The sequence below is a fragment of the Chelonia mydas genome, chromosome 9 (assembly GCF_015237465.2).
Source record: "Chelonia mydas isolate rCheMyd1 chromosome 9, rCheMyd1.pri.v2, whole genome shotgun sequence".
In the NCBI taxonomy this organism is placed as follows: domain Eukaryota; kingdom Metazoa; phylum Chordata; order Testudines; family Cheloniidae; genus Chelonia; species Chelonia mydas.
Window position 1 is genome coordinate 11,173,557 of NC_057855.1, and position 17,747 is coordinate 11,191,303.

Consider the following 17,747-nt stretch of genomic DNA (forward strand, 5'->3'; position numbering starts at 1 on the left):
AAGCAATGGGGTTGCATGGGTATTGTTGAGGGCAGAATTTGGGTAGATGTAATCCCTTGATTTCAAGAAGATTGCGCTGTTGTAGCTGAAGGCAGGATTTGGCCATGACACCCTGTTGTGCAGAGAGAGAGAGAGAGAGAGAGAGAGAGACTGCCTGCCGCTGTACATTATAGCTGTAGTGTCCTCGCCCTAATCTCCTTTAGTTCCTGGGCCCTATAAGTCCCCTTCCCCTAATGATTCCTTTGCCCCCTCAAGCTTCCTTTTCCTATTAGCTTCCTATTATTATTGATAACTAAGAGGTACTAAGAGGATCCTAAAAAGCTTCCTTTTCCCAGACTCTCCTATCCAAACTGGAGTCTCCATAGCTGAAGAACTTCTAGGGAATATAAGAGGGAATCCCTACTTCACTGCTTATTAGCATATCCACAGATGGGTATAGCAGCCTGTCTAGTGGAACGATAAGCTGTACTGGAGAAAGAGCTCAGCAATGGTGGACTTAGTTCTAAATTTAGGGTCTGCACCTCCATGGAGGAGGACCCGTTGTAAGATGTGTTGGCAGGAAGCTTTCTGGCAATGCTTAATTAAAAGATATACTAGGTAATGCAAACATGCAAAGGGTCAGAGGAGAGGTTGAACATACAACCTTCATTTGGCATTTGCTGGTTTTTGAGCTCTCAACTGCACAATTTCACTATTCTATCCAGGTCAGAGCATGGGTGGGGGTTCAAGGACACAGATAATACAGTTAATAGCAATAATTTCCCCTTATATAGCACCTTTTATCCCAGGATCTCAAAATGCTTTGCAACACCCATGTCAGGTGGGTATTAATATCTGCATTTCACAGATGAGACACAGAGCCACTGAGTGACTTGTCCCAGGTCACACAAGACATATGTGGCAAAGCAGAAAATAGAACCCTGTTCTCCTGTCACCCATTCTGTGCTTTACTCACCAGATGATCCTTCTTTTCCTTACCAATTTTCACCTAACTGCAAAATCTGAAATTATTCTCCTGTTTACCTTAGCACTAATTTTAATAGAATGACATCTTCCGCTTCTTTATATTTTATACAATAGATTGACATGTTAGCGATAGAGAAGACCTGCTAGGTTGTGTAGTTCATTTCCCTGCATGGTATGTTGTCTACTGCTTTGGCCAGTCTAGCTTTATGTGCTTCCACGCCCTCTTTTAGGAGAGTATTCTTCAATTTAGCAGGTCTCACTGGCAGGAAGCTTATGTGTACCCTGGCAGACATTCACAGAATTTGTAATGTGTGGCATTCTGTAAGAACAGTTGCAAATTTAGTTTACAGTGTCTGTGGTTTTGCATCTGTTTCCTATTAATCTTCAAGCAGAGTACCTGCAGAAGCAAAAAATTTCCATTTTTTATGCTGCACGTGTTCAGTTAGACTAGTTTCCATAAAAGTAAAATGGATGTAACATCAAAATAAGAAAAGGTTGAATTGACTTTGCCAACTTAAAAGAGAGATAAGGCTTGAGTTGCTGACCTGATGCCCTGTGTTTATTATTCCTGGTAAGTGGAAATTTTTTCGTCTTCTGAGTCATACTCTAGTGTGGTCAAGAAACATTACTGAGCTGATGGCCAGTGACAGCCTTGGAGCTTTGTTGCAAAGCATATTTCCACAAGTGTTGCAAAAAGCCTCATCATATTCACATGTGGAAAATTATCCCCAATAAAAGAAGATATTGTGGAAAGGAATTTTAGTCCCTTCTGTGGCTGCTCTTTTTCTGAAACAATTAAGAGCTCCAATACTTTATTACAGCACCAAAGTGGCTGTGGAGGGACCACTCAGAGTAGTTTAATCTCCATGGCCCATTCTGTTTCATGTCCCATGTGCTGGGTAATAACATGAAAGGACTCCATGCTTGTAAAACTAGATTGGCTGTTTATTAAGAGAACTATTTACAGATGCTGCAACCGGAGGTAATAGTCAAGCCATGCGCTCACACACAGGCATACTGCTGCCTCCTCCAAATTTCCCTCCTGCAACCAGTGCTCATCCTCCAAGCTCCATGCAGGACACTGCACATTCAGTCCTGAGTTTCTCAGTTGACACTGACAAGATATGCACTATGTCAGTTTCTGCATACGTGATGCAAACAGTGTTCTACAAAGAACTGGACTGAGTCCACCAAACATAAATTAGTTTCAGTCAGTGCCAACATGGGTCAGGTTGCCACCAGTAGGTGAAAAGTTCTCTACCTCCTTGCAGGTCCCCTAACAGCCCTGGCCCTCTCCCATCACAAAGGTCTGAATACTCTTGTGGTAAAATAAATCTTATTGTGGCTTTTACCAGATGATACACTTGCCAGTCTTGATCCACCACAGATCTTGACCTTCATATTAAAGGTCACCCCATGCATATGCAACATAGTCCAGCCACACACTGGAGGTTTTAACTTGTCAAATTTGCTACTGTTCGCCATCTGCAGCTCCTGAGAGAATCACCTTAATGCACTTCACTGTCCATCTCTGACAGTTCCAAAGCATACTAGCTTCTGTCCCCAGTGTGGAGCAGAGGGTCTCTAAAAGAATGGCTTGTGTTTTCTGCGCTTAAAGTTATTTAGGTAGAGCTACTCCATTTTCTTTACAAACAGAAAGTCCTGTATATAGCAGAATTTCAATTAACAGAACAATGTTAATATAAGTTACAATGGCACGTTTTGGGGATGTTTATTGGTTTTTTTTAATGTATCTGAAGGTCAGAATACACCACAACATTGGGGGAGTCATGGTTTGTCGACTTCTTCCTTCTCAGTATTCTACTCCTGTCATATGCTACCCAATTTTAGCTTTTGAAGCTCTGTAGCGCCAAGCTGTTTTTAGTGCCAGCTACCGTAGCAGATTCCCACTTGTGAATTTATCTGCCTGGAAATGTTCTGCAGAATTTGGTCTTTTTACAATTTAGTTTTCTCCTCAATGATGAGAACTGCAAACAGAATATTTTTAATATATTTAATTTCAAATGGTACATGGTCTGCTTATTCAATAACCCAATAAACTCAATTTTCAAACTTTGGCCTCTCCTGCCCTAAACATTGGATATTGGAGCTCTCTATGTGCCGATTTACTCATCCAAAGACTGACTAGCAAGACCCTGACATAAGTGCCAAGTCTTGGAAATTGGGCCTGATTCTGACATCACACCACTTTTACTGTTGGAATTCCGCGACCCTCATTGGAATTACTACTGATTTACACTGACTTAAGGGAGATCAGAATTAAGCCTAAAACATTTATAACTCACAATTCACATCAGGAGTCCTGTGCATCACTATTTAGAATATTTGTCAGGGACTGAATAAGGTGGTCTGGTATGTACCAGTAAGAAAAATGGGCCAGGTGGATCCATATTTGGTGTGCCAGTAACTCTAATGAGATCAAGAAAGTTACACCAGGCCTGGAACAGGCCCATTACTTTGAACAGAGACCACAAAATTAGTATATTATTTATTCCTCTCACCAGCAGCACATACCACATGTAAACAGAGAGTGAGTGCAGAAAAATGTGCACAAAATGATTGGTTCGGAGAAGTAAGACGTTCTACCCCAGAAGGTAGTCGATAATGGGCAGCTATTGCACCTACCTCCCAACATAGAGTACTGACCTTATTGACCACATTGTGTGAAGACCCATTGGCCACCTCTCCAGTATGCCCATTCCCCTGTTAGAGAAAGCCACAGGAGAACTCTGCTCCTTGGTATGTCTGCCAGCTCTCCATTCCTGGTCCCTTTCTCCCCATCACTAATGAAATGCAGGTTTGGAAATTTCTGGAAAAAACAATAAGATCTTCGAACTAGCTCAACATAGGAGGTTCATGCTAAAAGCGGAAGCAGAAGCCAGATGTCCTGTGTCCTAATCTTAATACTGCAGCAGCCATTGAGATCCCAGCCCAGTCATGGGTCACCATAGAGGATAATGGGGAGAGGACTACAACCCCCAGCAGGTATCTGGTCATTGTCAGCTAAATCTTAAACTCAATCCAGATGTCAAAGTCATCCAGCGCAGAGCATGAAACAGCAGTTAGGCAGAATCCCTGCTGCCCACTTCTAACAGCAATTGTGCCATCTTGTTCTGCACTAACAGCAGGCATTGGTTCAATATTCGGTAGCCAATACAGATTTCATGGCAGTAAACTAACCTCACTGGCACAAAGACATGTGCAGAATATACACACAGTTGGACCAGGCTGGAATCTCAAATGCATGTCATGATTCCAGTTTTTTTTAAAAAATCCCTCTGATCATGTAATCACAAGCGCAGGAATAGATTTAAGGGAGGCAAAGAAACATTCCACACATAAGATTAGAATCTGACCCTTTGTCAGTATCCTTCCCCAAAAAGAAAAAAATATTTATGTACTGAGACTGTGCATTAAGAATACTGCAAAGTGCTGCTTCTCCTGGAGATGAATTCTCTACATTTGCTTATAGGTATACTTCTGAATATTAGAGTACTTCATCACAACACTGCCCATTACAGCACTTGCTGATACAACACATTGTGTCAGGTTCAAACCTGAATTTCAAAGGAGTGAAGTTACACCAGGGATGAATTTGGTTCATTGTAATTGAATATCACCACGTACAACTATCAGAAATATAATGATGTAAATTAATGCAGTTGGGACCATGTGCAGACAAATAGCTAATGAGTCTTAACCTTAGACAAGTATGGAGGTAAGGGATTAGCGGAGTTAGAGAGCAATTTCTGTTTGGCAAGGCTAGAGGTCACCATGTGGTTTTCCTTGCAGTGAATTAACATAGTTCTTTGCACTGTGCCTTTTGTACAAAAGCATAAATAGTAGAGGGACATAACTAATGTGCTTCCAGTGGGATAGATTGGAGAGAAGAGTGTGCTAGGGATGTCAAAAGAACTATCCATTCCTTCAGCTCAGTCTAGGTAATAATGGTAAACCAAGCTCTGGAATGTGCAAGTAGAGACAAAGAGGGAGTTATGTTTTCTAATATGTTGTTAAGACACACAAAGAATAATCTACTTAAAATTAGGGTAGCATATGCTGTAGGCAGGACTAGCGGAAAGGGTCTTCAGGGGAAGAACAATGAAGAGGAGAATTAAAGTATGCAGGATGCTCGGGCAATAGAGATTGTACCTGTTGAACGTAAAACATGGGACAGGATGTTGAGATTAAAGATACCCTAAACCTAATCCTACAATTCAAACTCCCCCACATCCCCACAACTTTGGGAAAGTTCACATCTGGATGCAAAAATCCATGACTGGTCACTGAACCCAATTCACCATTGCATTCCTCCAGTTTCACACACTGGTGACTCAGGTCCATTATCTGTAGAGCTGGAAGAACACCCCAGAGCTCATTCCTCCAGCCTTTAGGAAAGCATAGACATGGATTTAGGTCTGGGCCCTGCATTTCAGAGTCATCTCTGATTATAACTGAAGTCTTCAAGGTACTCAAGGCTTAGAGAAAATCAATACAAAAGAGGTATTTGTATTAGTGATCCTAAACCTAAGGACACAGCCTGACAGATAGATATAGCAAGTGCAGAAAAAACAGGTACAACTTTCTCCTGCAGAGGATAATCAATTAAATGCACCTCCATTGTGAAAGAACAATAGTAGAAGCAAACAAAATAGCAGCCAAATACTCCCTCTATAGCCTAACTCTCACACTTTTCCTTTTCAAGATGGCTCCCTGCTCTCTTTGCAGTCCCCACCCAAACCCCAAGAACTGTCTAAAAATCCTCTTCTGCCCATTCTGAATCACTTAGATAAGAGTGAGAAAATTGTGCAGATTGTGAGGTTTGTATATCTGTCCCATGCATTTCCTGTGTGCCAACCAATCCCACATCCTTTTATCATCATAATGAAAGTCCTCTCCACATATATTTACAACTCAGACCTCTCAAGCACTGATTTTTCATTGTAAAAGACTTGCATACAGAGGCAGTGGTGTACTGTGTATTTTGGGTCTCTTAAAAAAATGTATGCAGTGGTGTTGTAGCCATGTCGGTCCCAGAATATTAGAGAGACAAGATGGGACAGGTAATAGTGTTTATTGGACCATATAAAAGATAATATATCACCCACCTTGTCTCTTTTAAATTAACATCTATTTGAAAATAAATAAAATACAAATTCAGTTAACAGAGTAACAGCCGTGTTAGTCTGTATTCACAAAAAGAAAAGGAGTACTTGTGGCACCTTAGAGACTAACCATCTCTAAGGTGCTACAAGTACTCCTTTTCTTTTTGCAAATTCAGTTAAATGTCTCTTCAAGTAGATGGTAATTTACAGAAATGGTTACAGTGAGATTACATGATAAATTCAGAAAATGAAGTTTCAGACAATCAAGGGGATTGTAAGTGTAATTAACAGGCACCAAAGAATGTGACCCTGTAGGGAGTTTTGAGTGATAACACAAGGGGTTCAGGTAATAGAGGTTGAACTGTACGGGATCCAGTTCTCAAACAAACTTTCAACTATTTAAACAAAGTATTAATCATGTTGAATACAGTCCATTCAAAAATGAAATGGTATCTGTGAGACAGCTCTCCTTATTAGGAATTCCAGCAGCTACATTTCTGTCTTGCAGAATGAAGCAAAATGAACTAGGGCGGGGGGTGAGGGGGGAGGAGAGGGGAGATGTGAAGATAGCTTATTCAAGGCACAAGATTTTAAATGTTGCACAGTCTTTTTAACCGTTCTGAAGTTCATTTCCCCTGAAGCTTCAAGGGACTATTTTCGATCTACTTTCACAACCAAAACTGGGATTGTTCATCATGTCTAAATCCCGAGTGAAAAAGAAACTCTAGGGAATGACAAGTTACTTTGCTCCACTGAAGCAGTGGACCCTGCTAAAGCTGTGTCCAGCGTTGGTGGGGATTCACATAGGGAAACATACAGCATTGCACCAGATGAAGGTCACTTTCAGCACTAGTGAAGAAAGAAAGAGAAGGAACTTGAAAGTTTGTGACAAAGCATGTCATCCTTTCTTATTTATTCTTTATTTCTTTAAGGCACGATCGACCAAAGAGCAGCGTTGGGGAGGTTCATTCCTCTCCAGAAATCACTCCTTGGAGGAGGAATTTGAAAGAGCGAAGGCAGCTGTTGAGGTATCATTTTATTTTCTGCTGTATCTTGGCATAAGGCTGACATTCACCTATGAAACAAACCTGTTCCTGTAATGGGCCAAAGCATTCCAAATTAAATCCGTAGCACAATTAAAGGAACACCTTAGAATTCAATTACTCAAGGCAGAGGAGAGATACCTTTCATGAAATTACTCATTTAAAGTACCATTATCTGTCTTGGGAAAATAAAAGCTTAGCTGTATGTGGAGATGGGCCTGAATCAAAACTCACAATCCAGATTGTCTCTCTCCATAATGAGCAAGAAAAACTCCCGTGAATTTAAACATTTCTAAGCTTGTGACTATGAAAATTAAATGCAAATTTTTCCCAGGGATTGAGTATTTGCAACTTGTGTGCATGTTCAGTCCATTATAGGCAGGTCTGTGCTATGAATTCACATCCAAACCTAGACCAGATCCAGGGTTAAAGTCTGGTGGAGTTTGTTCAGAGCCATCTCTGTACAGAAGGATAACTTGCTGCTAGACACTGAATGCGTAATTATATGTACTTACAACAGTAACCCTGTACTAAAGCAAGTTAATAAAAATCAGTGATTGCACTTTAACATATAGAGGATTCTCTGTTTTCTCCATGGTGGTTTTACTAATGGCTTCAGTCCAGAAAACTGCAGCCAAGTGATGTGCAAGTTTCTTCAATGCACCTCAATCCTGTCCTGTAACATCTTTGCCTTTCCAGTGCTGACCTGGAACACTTTTGACTAATGCAGTCCTGAGCCTTGTTGGACAAAGACAGCTCTTTACCAAATGACATGTATTTTATAATATGAACCAAAAACGATTTGGATGGCATCATTGATTCCTAAGCTTTAAACCTCTCCACAGGGGCCCTCAACAGCCCTTCAGACCCCTACAGCCATGATCCATCATTCCCCTGGGACAAAGCCCAGGATGAAATATGTGAGAGCCACAGATAAGTGATCTTGGTTGAGGAAGTCTGGTTATGAAACAAGCTTCCAGAGACTGAAATCACCTCCTCTGCAAACACATCTGAACTTTGGGGATGTTTGGATCCAGATCTAAATGTTACCATATAGGTCCCAATTCTGCTTTCACGCCAGTCTTATGCCTGTGTAATTCCAGTGACTTCAGTGGAGTTATTCTGGGTTTACATTGGTTTACATGAGAACAGAATCAGGCCTTATGGCTGAGCCTGGTCTCTAACTGCTAATGGAGCTCCTAATACATCAGATACATTTCATTGGTGCTGTTTATTGTTTATAATAAGATATGGCAATTTGTTTCACAGTGTTTTAATGCATATAGGAAAAAAATTTGCCTCAGTTTACAAGGCTAGATAAACAGAAGGAATTAACTAGAGTTCAGTTCTACAGACCATACACTGAATGCATTTCTCTTTTACCCTCTAAAAGCATTGACTCTTTATTCCTGATTGTTTATTAAGAACTGCTGGTGATGCATGAAAGGTTTTCCATGCATTCCGCATCATGCAAGAGGTGCTTTCAAACCTCCCTTGCTCAAAATTCTCTCTATATTTTCAGTTACTTCATGAGCACAAGGTGGGAGTCAGCCGCATGGAATTGGGTGATAGAGTTCTCAGGGATGCCATCAGTGTTAAAGTCACTGTTGTAAAGTCACTGTCCCGGCTAACAGTGGCACTGCTCTTGCAACTCGTAGAAGCTAAGCATGGTGGGATGCAGCATAAAGACCAAGAGCAATGGGCTGAGGCAAATAAATTGCAAGACACTACTGAAGTAGTTTACAAGATACGGAGAGGAATATATTGTAAAAGGTGCCTGCATATTAACAAGGTCATTCTGAGGCAACAAGGACAGATTATTAAAATGCCTTAATGTATTCTGGAAAACAGTTTTTAAAAGGGAATCTAATTAAAAGACTCTTTAACTGTAAAACTGGCAAAGTAACTTTTTCTGTTTAATATACCAAGTTGTACCACGTTTTTAAAATGTAAAGGAAAATATGCTTCAGGACCTTACAAGGCACATTTTCCTCTGAAGATTTTTTTTAAAAGGTTGAATTGCCATTCTGGCCAGAACAAGGCAATAAGGAAGCTAGAGCGGTTGAGAATCATTTTCCAGCCCAGCTCAGAAAGATTAGCACATTTATAGGGCGAAGCTAGACACTGTCCAAAAATTCATTTTTTACGCTCTTGGTGTTTCTATAATATCTTTCCAGTGAGAAAGCTTGAAATGGTAAGATTAGTTACAGAACTAATCATGGAGAGAAAGCAAATTTCAGGATCTTACCTTTGTGAATAGGATTTAATTAATAATCCAGAGAGTGAAGATGCCAAACCATCTCCTACCCAGGGTTCACCTTGGGAATCATCTCCAGTTGTCCAACCTTCCGGTGAAATTAGGTCTGTGATGTAATTTCTTCTTAAAGAGGCTTAAAGAGAATCATACCCTCAGAGAATCTTTAGATAATAAAAGATTGGAGTGAATTACCTTTATAGAGATGTTAGGGATACACTTGCAGTAACTTGGGTGCTTGCAGGCTTGGCTACATTTTCTGTCTCTCTGGAAATTAGATTTGATTGTTGCCTTATCCATTTGTTATGTGTACGTGCACAGAAAGAGAAAGAGTCAAGAGAACACCTTATGTTTTCACAACTTTCAAGTACTGTACCAAATGTTTGCTTTTAAAAAACCTGATTAGGTGCCTGTGTTTTTCCCTCTAGAAAAGGATAATTTTGGTACTCATGACTACAAGATGATGGTTGGGATCCACACATCTGTATTTGCAGAATCACACAGAGGTTTTTGGGGGTCCAGGGCAAAAACCTGAAAATGAAGCCTTCCATTAGGGTGACCAGGTGTCTGGTTTTCAGCCAGAACACCCCATTGAAAAGGGACCCTGGCAGCTCTGGTCAGCACTGCCAACCAGGCCATTAAAAGTCCGGTCAGTGGTGCTAAGGCAGACTAGTCCCTACCTGTCCTAGCTGACACTGTGCTGCGCCCCAGATGCAGCCAGCAGGTCCAGCTCCTAGACTGGGGGTCCCCGCGTGCTGCCCCCGCCCCGAACACCAGCTCTGTACTCCCGGCCAATGGGAGTTGGCGGGGGGCAGAGCCTGTGGGCAAGAGTGGCGCATGGAGTCTCCTGTCCCCCCTGCCTAGGACCCAGACCTGCTGGCTGCTTCCGGGACATGTGCAGCATGGTGCCAGGACAGACAGGCAGCCTGCCTTAACGCCCGTGCTGCGCCGCTGACCGGAAGCCCACGGCGCAGGTAAGCCCACGGCGCAAGCCCCAACCCCCTGCCCCATCCCTGAGTCCCCCCCACAACCCGGAGCACTGTCCTGCACCCCAAATCCTTCATCCCCAGCCACACCCCAGAGCCCGCACCCCCTCCTGCACCCCAACCCTCTGCCTCAGCCCAGAGCTCCATCCCACACCCGAACCCCTCATCCCACCTCCCCAGCCCAAACTCCCTCCCGGAGCCCGCACCCCACACTTCCTCCTGCACCCCAAAACCCTCATCCCTGGCCCTACCCCAGAGCCAGCACCCCCAGCCCAGACTCCTCACCCCTTCCCACACCTCAACTCCTTGCCCCAGCCCAGAGCCCTCTCCCGCACCCTGAACCCCTCATTTCTGGCCCCATCCTGGAGCCCGCACCCCTAGTTAAAGCCCTCCCGCACCCCAATCCCCTTCCCCAGCCCAGTGAGTGAGCGTGAGAGAGAGTGAGCCACTCAGGGAGGGTAAATGTAGTGAGCGGGGTTGGGTCCTCAGGGAAGGGGCAGGGCTAGGGTGTTCGGTTTTGTACAACTAGAAAGTTGGCCACCCTACCTTCCATCCTTCCAAAAAAATTATCATGGAGATTAAAGAGTTTAAGAATGGGGTGGGGAATTAGAGAGGGCCCAGGTCTGAGGGGTTGCTATCCTCTCTGAAGGAATGGGGGGCCAGGGAAGAGATGGGAGTCAGAGAGGGCCCAGGCCTGTGGGATCTCTGACCTTCCTTTTGAGGGGGCTTTGCTGAATGTGCAGCCAGGGGACTGCTCCTATTCCTGCCTCTCCCAGAGCTTTGACCCCACTACTACACGTACAGGTTCTCGGGCTACTAGGTCACTTCAGGCCCGGTGCAATGATGTCAGTGGTGGCAACAGTTGGATCTGGGCCTGGCTGGGGCAGGCAAGTTGCTTCTCTCACTATCGTTGGCAGTTTCCAAACCTGAGTGACACTGCAACTCCACAGCCAGGTCGCAACGCCACTCACTCAAATTTGGCCTGGCTACCCCTCTATCATTTTGGGGGCCCTCTCAAAACAGTGGGCCTGCAGCAAATTCCCACTATCAGGCAGCTTTATGTACTTGCAATTTGTTACAATGGCAGTTTTATCGTCCAGTATGATCTATCCCAACTGGCTAACAAAGTGAATCCAGGAAAGTGCAAACATTTACAGCTTGTGAGAAACTTCTCAGAACTGAAAAGCAACACTGAGGCTACGGCATAGCACATTCACTAGTTTACAGTAGGGTTGACATTAGGTCACATGTCATATTGCTTCACAAGCTTCAAGAGAAAATTCAAATTGTGCACGTTGGTATCATTCTGTTTGCATCACAGTGTTACATAAACATGTTCCAGTGCAACATGGTCATGACGAGGCATCAAAAATTAGTAAGTAATAGCAAAACAATATGACAGTGGAGTACCAATATGTGACATCATAACAGCGTGTGACACTCACGCAGGACATGGGATCATTGAGAAAATAAGGCTGAGTCTGGAAATATGAAGTCCATTGGTAACTTTATGCCCTCTCCCACAATTCATAGCCACAAAGGGACTATAATAAAGATTGATGAGAATGACAGAACTGGCGGCTTTAGATTATTTCCATGGGCTTTAATTCCTTAGTCCCTCTTTTCCCTGACTTTACACTATGCATTCCCAGTTGAGAATGAGTTGGGTATCCATTGGGGAAATTCCCTTATTTAAACAGAATGGGTACAATTTTCAAAAGCACCTAACTAACTCAGGCTCTTAAGTCCAATTTTCAAAAGTGACTTTGGCGCTTAGGAGCTTAGAGCTTGTCTACTCTTAAAATGCTACAGCAGTGCAGCTGCAACACTGCTGTAATGCTTCAGTGTAGCCTACTTACGATGATGGGAGGGGTTCTCACATCAGCATAGATAATCCACCTCCCTGAGAGGCAGTAGATAGATTGGCAGAACAGTTCCTCCGTCGACCTAGCGCTGTCTACATGGGTACTTAGGTTGGCTTAACTATGTTGTTCAGGGTGTGGAGGAGAGTGGATTTTTTACATCTGAGCAATGTATCTGGGTCGATGTCATTTTCTAGGTTAAATCATCCCTAAGTCTCAGTGAAAGGTAACGGGATTTAGGCTCCTACAGGCCAATTTTACAAAGATATTTAGTCACCAAAAGATGCAGATAGGCACCTACTGGGATTTTCAAAAGGACCTGAACAGGTTAGACACCTAAACTGCAGTTGATTTCAATAAGACTTAGGCACCTCACCTGCTTAGGCACTTTTGAAAATCCCATTGGGTGCCTATTTGTATCTCTAGGTGCCTAAATACTTTTGAAAATCTGGCCCTACATGCCTAAATCACTTTTGAAAACGGGAGTTAGGAGCCTAAAATACTTAGGCACTTTTGAAAATTTTACCTAATATTCCCTGTAAATACCTGGTAGGAATCCTATATTTGCCTTTATCTAAATTAATAGCTGTAGGTTTTACTAAAAAGACAGACACCTCCCTTTTTCTTTCAGCAAACTATCAAGCTAAGATGACCTTAGATAGCTGGAAGTTGCAAGCTTTAGTTATTTCTGTGCCTTTAAAGAAAAAATTCTCATAGTATTATGAAGCAGTAATTTTTTTTAAAAAAAGTAAACCCACTTCATTTTTTTTTAAGCACTGGTCAAGAAGAATCTTCACAAATCGATTTCATTCTGATTAGCTATTTCTTTAGGCAGAGCAGCAGAGTCAAAATTCGTATCTCAGAGAGCATGAAAGGTTAACAGAGGCAAGTTTAGACATCTGTCAATAAGCAAGCTGCTTTCAGGGTTTTGGGTGGTTTTTTTTTTTTTTTTTTGGTAATTATACATCAGGAAATAGAGAACCTGAGGAATATTTTTCCTGTCAGTTAATTTAACTGTTTCAGTGTTTGTGCAGTTAATTTTTTTTTTTTAATTAACAGCAATAATAATAGCCGCTTAGATGGAATACCATGCATTGTACATGTAAAGAGCCAAATGATAAAATACATACTTCATGATTTTGTGTAACTCCACATAAATGTTCCAGATGGTTTGAGACTGTTAATGTAGTAACACATCACCCATGACATTACTATGAAAGCTTCTGCTCACCTTTCATACAAAGATCTTCCCCCGCATTAATTAACTCTGGCAATGCACTTGTGAGATAGCTGTTGTTTCCCCCATTTCATAGGGTAACAGACAGAAAGGCTAAGTGACTTGTATGAGATCACACAGCAAGTCAGTGGCAGAGACTGGAACTAAGAGCAGGAGTCCTGACGTTAGGGGTGAGAATTTCAAAAGCACTTAGCATTAGCCTTGGGGTATGTCTACACTGCAAAAAGCCAATGCGTTCTTAGCTCAGGTTAGCTAACCCCCATTAGCAAACTTGGGTTAAAATATCAGTGAAGATGTGGCAACTCAACTTGAGTTCAACTCCATGCTTGAACTGGAGCTGCTAGTCCAAGTTAAAAGCCAAGTTACCATGTCTTCACTGGTTTCAGAGTAACAGCCGTGTTAGTCTGTATTCGCAAAAAAAAAGGAGTACTTGTGGCACCTTAGAGACTAACCAATTTATTTGAGCATAAGCTTTCGTGAGCTACAGCTCACTTCATCGGATGCATACTGTGGAAACTGCAGAAGTGAGCTGTAGCTCACGAAAGCTTATGCTCAAATAAATTGGTTAGTCTCTAAGGTGCCACAAGTATTCCTTTTCATGTCTTCACTGCTATTTTAATGTGAGTTAGCCAACCTGAATTAAGAACACAACTATTTTCTCAATGTAGACATACCCTAACTCTGCTCCCATTGACACCAAAAGGAGCAGAGTTAATTCAATGCTGAGTACTTTTGAAACCGCTATAACTAGAACACCTATTAAATATTGATCCACGTCATTAGAGTCGAGTCACTGCCGATGAACAGTGTTTCTCAGGGTTCAGCATGTCACACAGCAGTTCCCTAAATTGTAATGCATGGCATAACAATAGTGTGTTGGCTATGTAGCTGTAAACTGGCTAGGGTGCTTTCAGTATAACACAGAGACTGTTTGAAACAATGAATTTAAGCGTATTAGAGTGGTTTTGAACAGCTATAGCTATGAAAAAAATCTACATTTAGAAAGTATCCACACTATTTGATTCCTGTTGAGCAGCAGATCTTTACATATGCTCAGCAAAGAGTGATTTTGCAATATGGTGTGAATAGCAGCATGGATTTAACATTTCCAGGATGCTGCAGAACTGTTCCAAATACAGTTTTCCTCTTCAGAATTAATACAATGCCAGTGGAACTCTCTCATGCTGTAGATCAGTGGTTCTCCGCCAGGCATATGCGAACCTGTGTGAGTACGCAGAGGTCTACCGGGGGTATATCAACTCATCTAGATATTTAGCTAGTTTTACAACAAGCTACATAAAAAGCACTAGCAAAGTCAGTACAAACTAAAATTTCATACAGACAAAGACTTGTTTATACTGATCTATATACTATACACTGAAATGTAAGTACTGTATTTATATTCCAATTGATTTATTTTATAATTGTAATGGTAAAACTGAGAATGTAAGCAATTTTTCAGTACTACTGTGCTGGGACACTTTTGTATTTTTATATCTGATTTTAAAGCAAGTAGTTTTTAAGTGAGGTGAAACTTAGGGTACGCAAGACAAATCAGGCTCCTGAAAGGGGTACAGTAGTCTGGAAAGGTTGAGAGCCACGGCTGTAGATATCCAAAGGAGTGCAAGCATCCTTATATAATCCCCTTGACATTTTAATGACTTCAGGCAAGCACCTGTGATGTCATTGTCATTCAGATGAAAAAGTGCTTGGTACATTTCTTCACCCTCAGTAATAGGAATCTGCCATTGATATTAACAACAGTCAGATCTATTGCAGTGTCATGGCCAGCTTCCCAGACACGCAGTACTGATGAAATGAGCCTGGGCCATATATTTGGTATTGCCATGCCCCACTTGCCCTGAAACATTGTTTCTTTGCAAAGGATCAAGCAAGGGGAACTCACAACAAAATAAATATGTCTCCTTTAAGAAGGTCTCTGGGAAAGAGCAGTCTTCAACTTCCTAAGGGCCTTACCTCAGGGCCCCAGTTCAGAGCTCCCAAAATTTAGGGTCAGCAAATAAAGCCTCTGGACCCAGTCAGGCTAGTCCCCTGGAGCCTTAGAGAGACCGCAGTTTGCCTGGCTTCTAGGGCCCTCACTCCTGTTCAGCTCCCTCTTCCTGTTGAAACAGCCCTGCCCCGGGGCAGGCTGGGGGATCCTTGAGTACACAGGAGCTTACTTCAGCTGCCAGCAGTAGACTGCTCCTTCAAGAGGTAGTGTACCCTGCCTCACACTTCTTCTCATGCACCCGTTTACTGGCACCATAGCAGGCCTGGGGACTTATCTGTTTGTCTGATAATTTTCCCCACAGAGCCCTCCACACACTGGGACACCCATTCCCCTTAACGTCAGCAGAGATCCCAAAGTTCTCTCACAGGCAAGAGTGGATTCTGTGTGGGTCACAATGCTGATACTGCCAACACCATATAACATGCCTATTCCCCCAGTACTCCAGCCTGGCTCCCTGTGAAACTCGCGGGATATCCATGGAGTTTTTCAGGGCAAAGTGGGTAGCATGGTGCACTTCTGCACCCCTTCGTCCTAGATACCCCCAAGCTGACTTCCCTCTGTGAGCAGCATAAGAATCCCAAAAGCTCCATTATTTTTCAGTTTCCCTAGAAACACAAAAGCAGCAAGAAAAAGAAAGGGAGAAATATTAGCAAATATCTGCAGTGGCCAGAGATGGGACACTAGATGGGAAGGATTTATTACACAGAATTCTTTCCCGGGGTCTGGCTGGTGGGTCTTGCCAACATGGTCATCAATTGCCATATTTGGGGTTGGGAAGGAATTTTCTCCCAGGTCAGATTGACAGAGAGCCTGGGCATTTTTTACCTTCCTCTGCAGCATGGGGCACGGGTCACTTGCCGGTTTGAACTAGAGTAAGTGGTGGATTCTTTGTAACTTGACGTCTTTAAATCAAGATTTGAGATCTTCAGTAATTTAGCCAGAGGTTAGGGACCTATTACAGAAGTGGGTCAGTGAGTTCTAAGGCCTGTGATGTACAGGTCAGGCTAGATTATCATGATGGCCCATTAAAATCTATGAAACTAACAGGGTTAATGTCAGTACCATATGTATCATACAGAATCTGTTAATATCTGAAATACATTAGCTGGTGTTATGTATGGCACAGACAGCTGCAGCGGCACAGGAGCTAACAAACAGAGCTGTAAACAGGGGAGTTTGAGTGGGAGTTTGTCTTGTGGTGCTTGTTCGGGGTTTTTTGTTTGTTTGTTTGTTTTTCTCTGTGGGTGGTGGTGTTTTGGGTGTGGTTTGTGTTTCCCAGATTAACAGGATTTAGGTGGGAAGGCTATGACAGATACAGAGACAGCAGTGGGAGTGACCCATGTAGTGGAAGACACAATGAAGATGACTGGATGTGGAAGCTGTGGTATGTACATGATCCTGGAGGCGGCACCTGGTAAGAGTTTTGTCTGTATGAAATGCCGTCTGATAGAGCTGATGGAGGAAAAGATCCGAGGTTTGGAGATGCAGGTGGAAAGTCTGGTTGAGTTTAGGAAGGGGTTTGAGCAGATTATGGAGCAAAGACATGAGGTATTTGAAGGGAAAAGCTCAGACTTGCAGATGGAAGCAGGACTGGGGAATTCTGAGGAGAGATTGGGTGACGAAAGTGGTCAGTGGAAGCATGTGACTAAAAGAACCAGGCAGAGGAAAAGACGGGCTAGTGAAGGAGAAATAGAGCTCAAGAATAGGTTTGCAGAGGTGGAAAATGAAGAAGGGGCTCAGCAGGTAGTCACTGAAGGTGGAAGGGCAAGGAAGAAGAGAAGAGCAGTTAGTCTTATAGGAAAAGGGGAAGAGTTAATGGAGACTACACCAAATATGAGCCCCAGGAGGATACAGGATGGGTTAAAGAGGATTACAAGGGAGTATAGGAATGGAAAGAACTTGCAGCCAGAAGGAACAGGGGATAGACTGGAGAATAGCACCGTCACCAGGAAAAGGCAGGTCTATGTGATTGGGGACTCTTTACTGAGAGGAATAGATAGGCCTGTAACCAGAGCTGATCCAGAGAATAGGAGGGTGTGCTGTCTTCCAGGTGCTAAGATATGGAATGCAGACCTGAGGTTGAAAAGGATTCTAAAGGGAGCAGGAAAGAATCCCCTAATTATCCTTCATGTGGGAACAAATGATATGGCTAGATTCTCGCTGGAAAGTATTAAGGGAGACTGTGCTAGGCTGGGGAAGACGCTTAAGGAAATCGAGGCTCAGGTTGTCTTTAGTGGGATTCTGCCTGTTCCTAGAGTAGGG

General features: G+C 42.8%; 1 protein-coding gene across 3 annotated transcripts in view; it reads left to right on the forward strand.

Annotated features, from left to right (window-relative positions):
• PEX5L (peroxisomal biogenesis factor 5 like) overlaps positions 1-17,747 on the forward strand; it is a 168,257-nt gene that overhangs the window by 119,367 nt on the left and 31,143 nt on the right. For all 3 annotated transcript variants that reach the window (XM_007059074.3, XM_043522797.1, XM_043522798.1), the window contains one exon: positions 7,025-7,120. In XM_007059074.3, the coding sequence (XP_007059136.3) occupies positions 7,025-7,120 (96 nt within the window). The remainder of the gene's footprint in view (positions 1-7,024; positions 7,121-17,747) is intronic.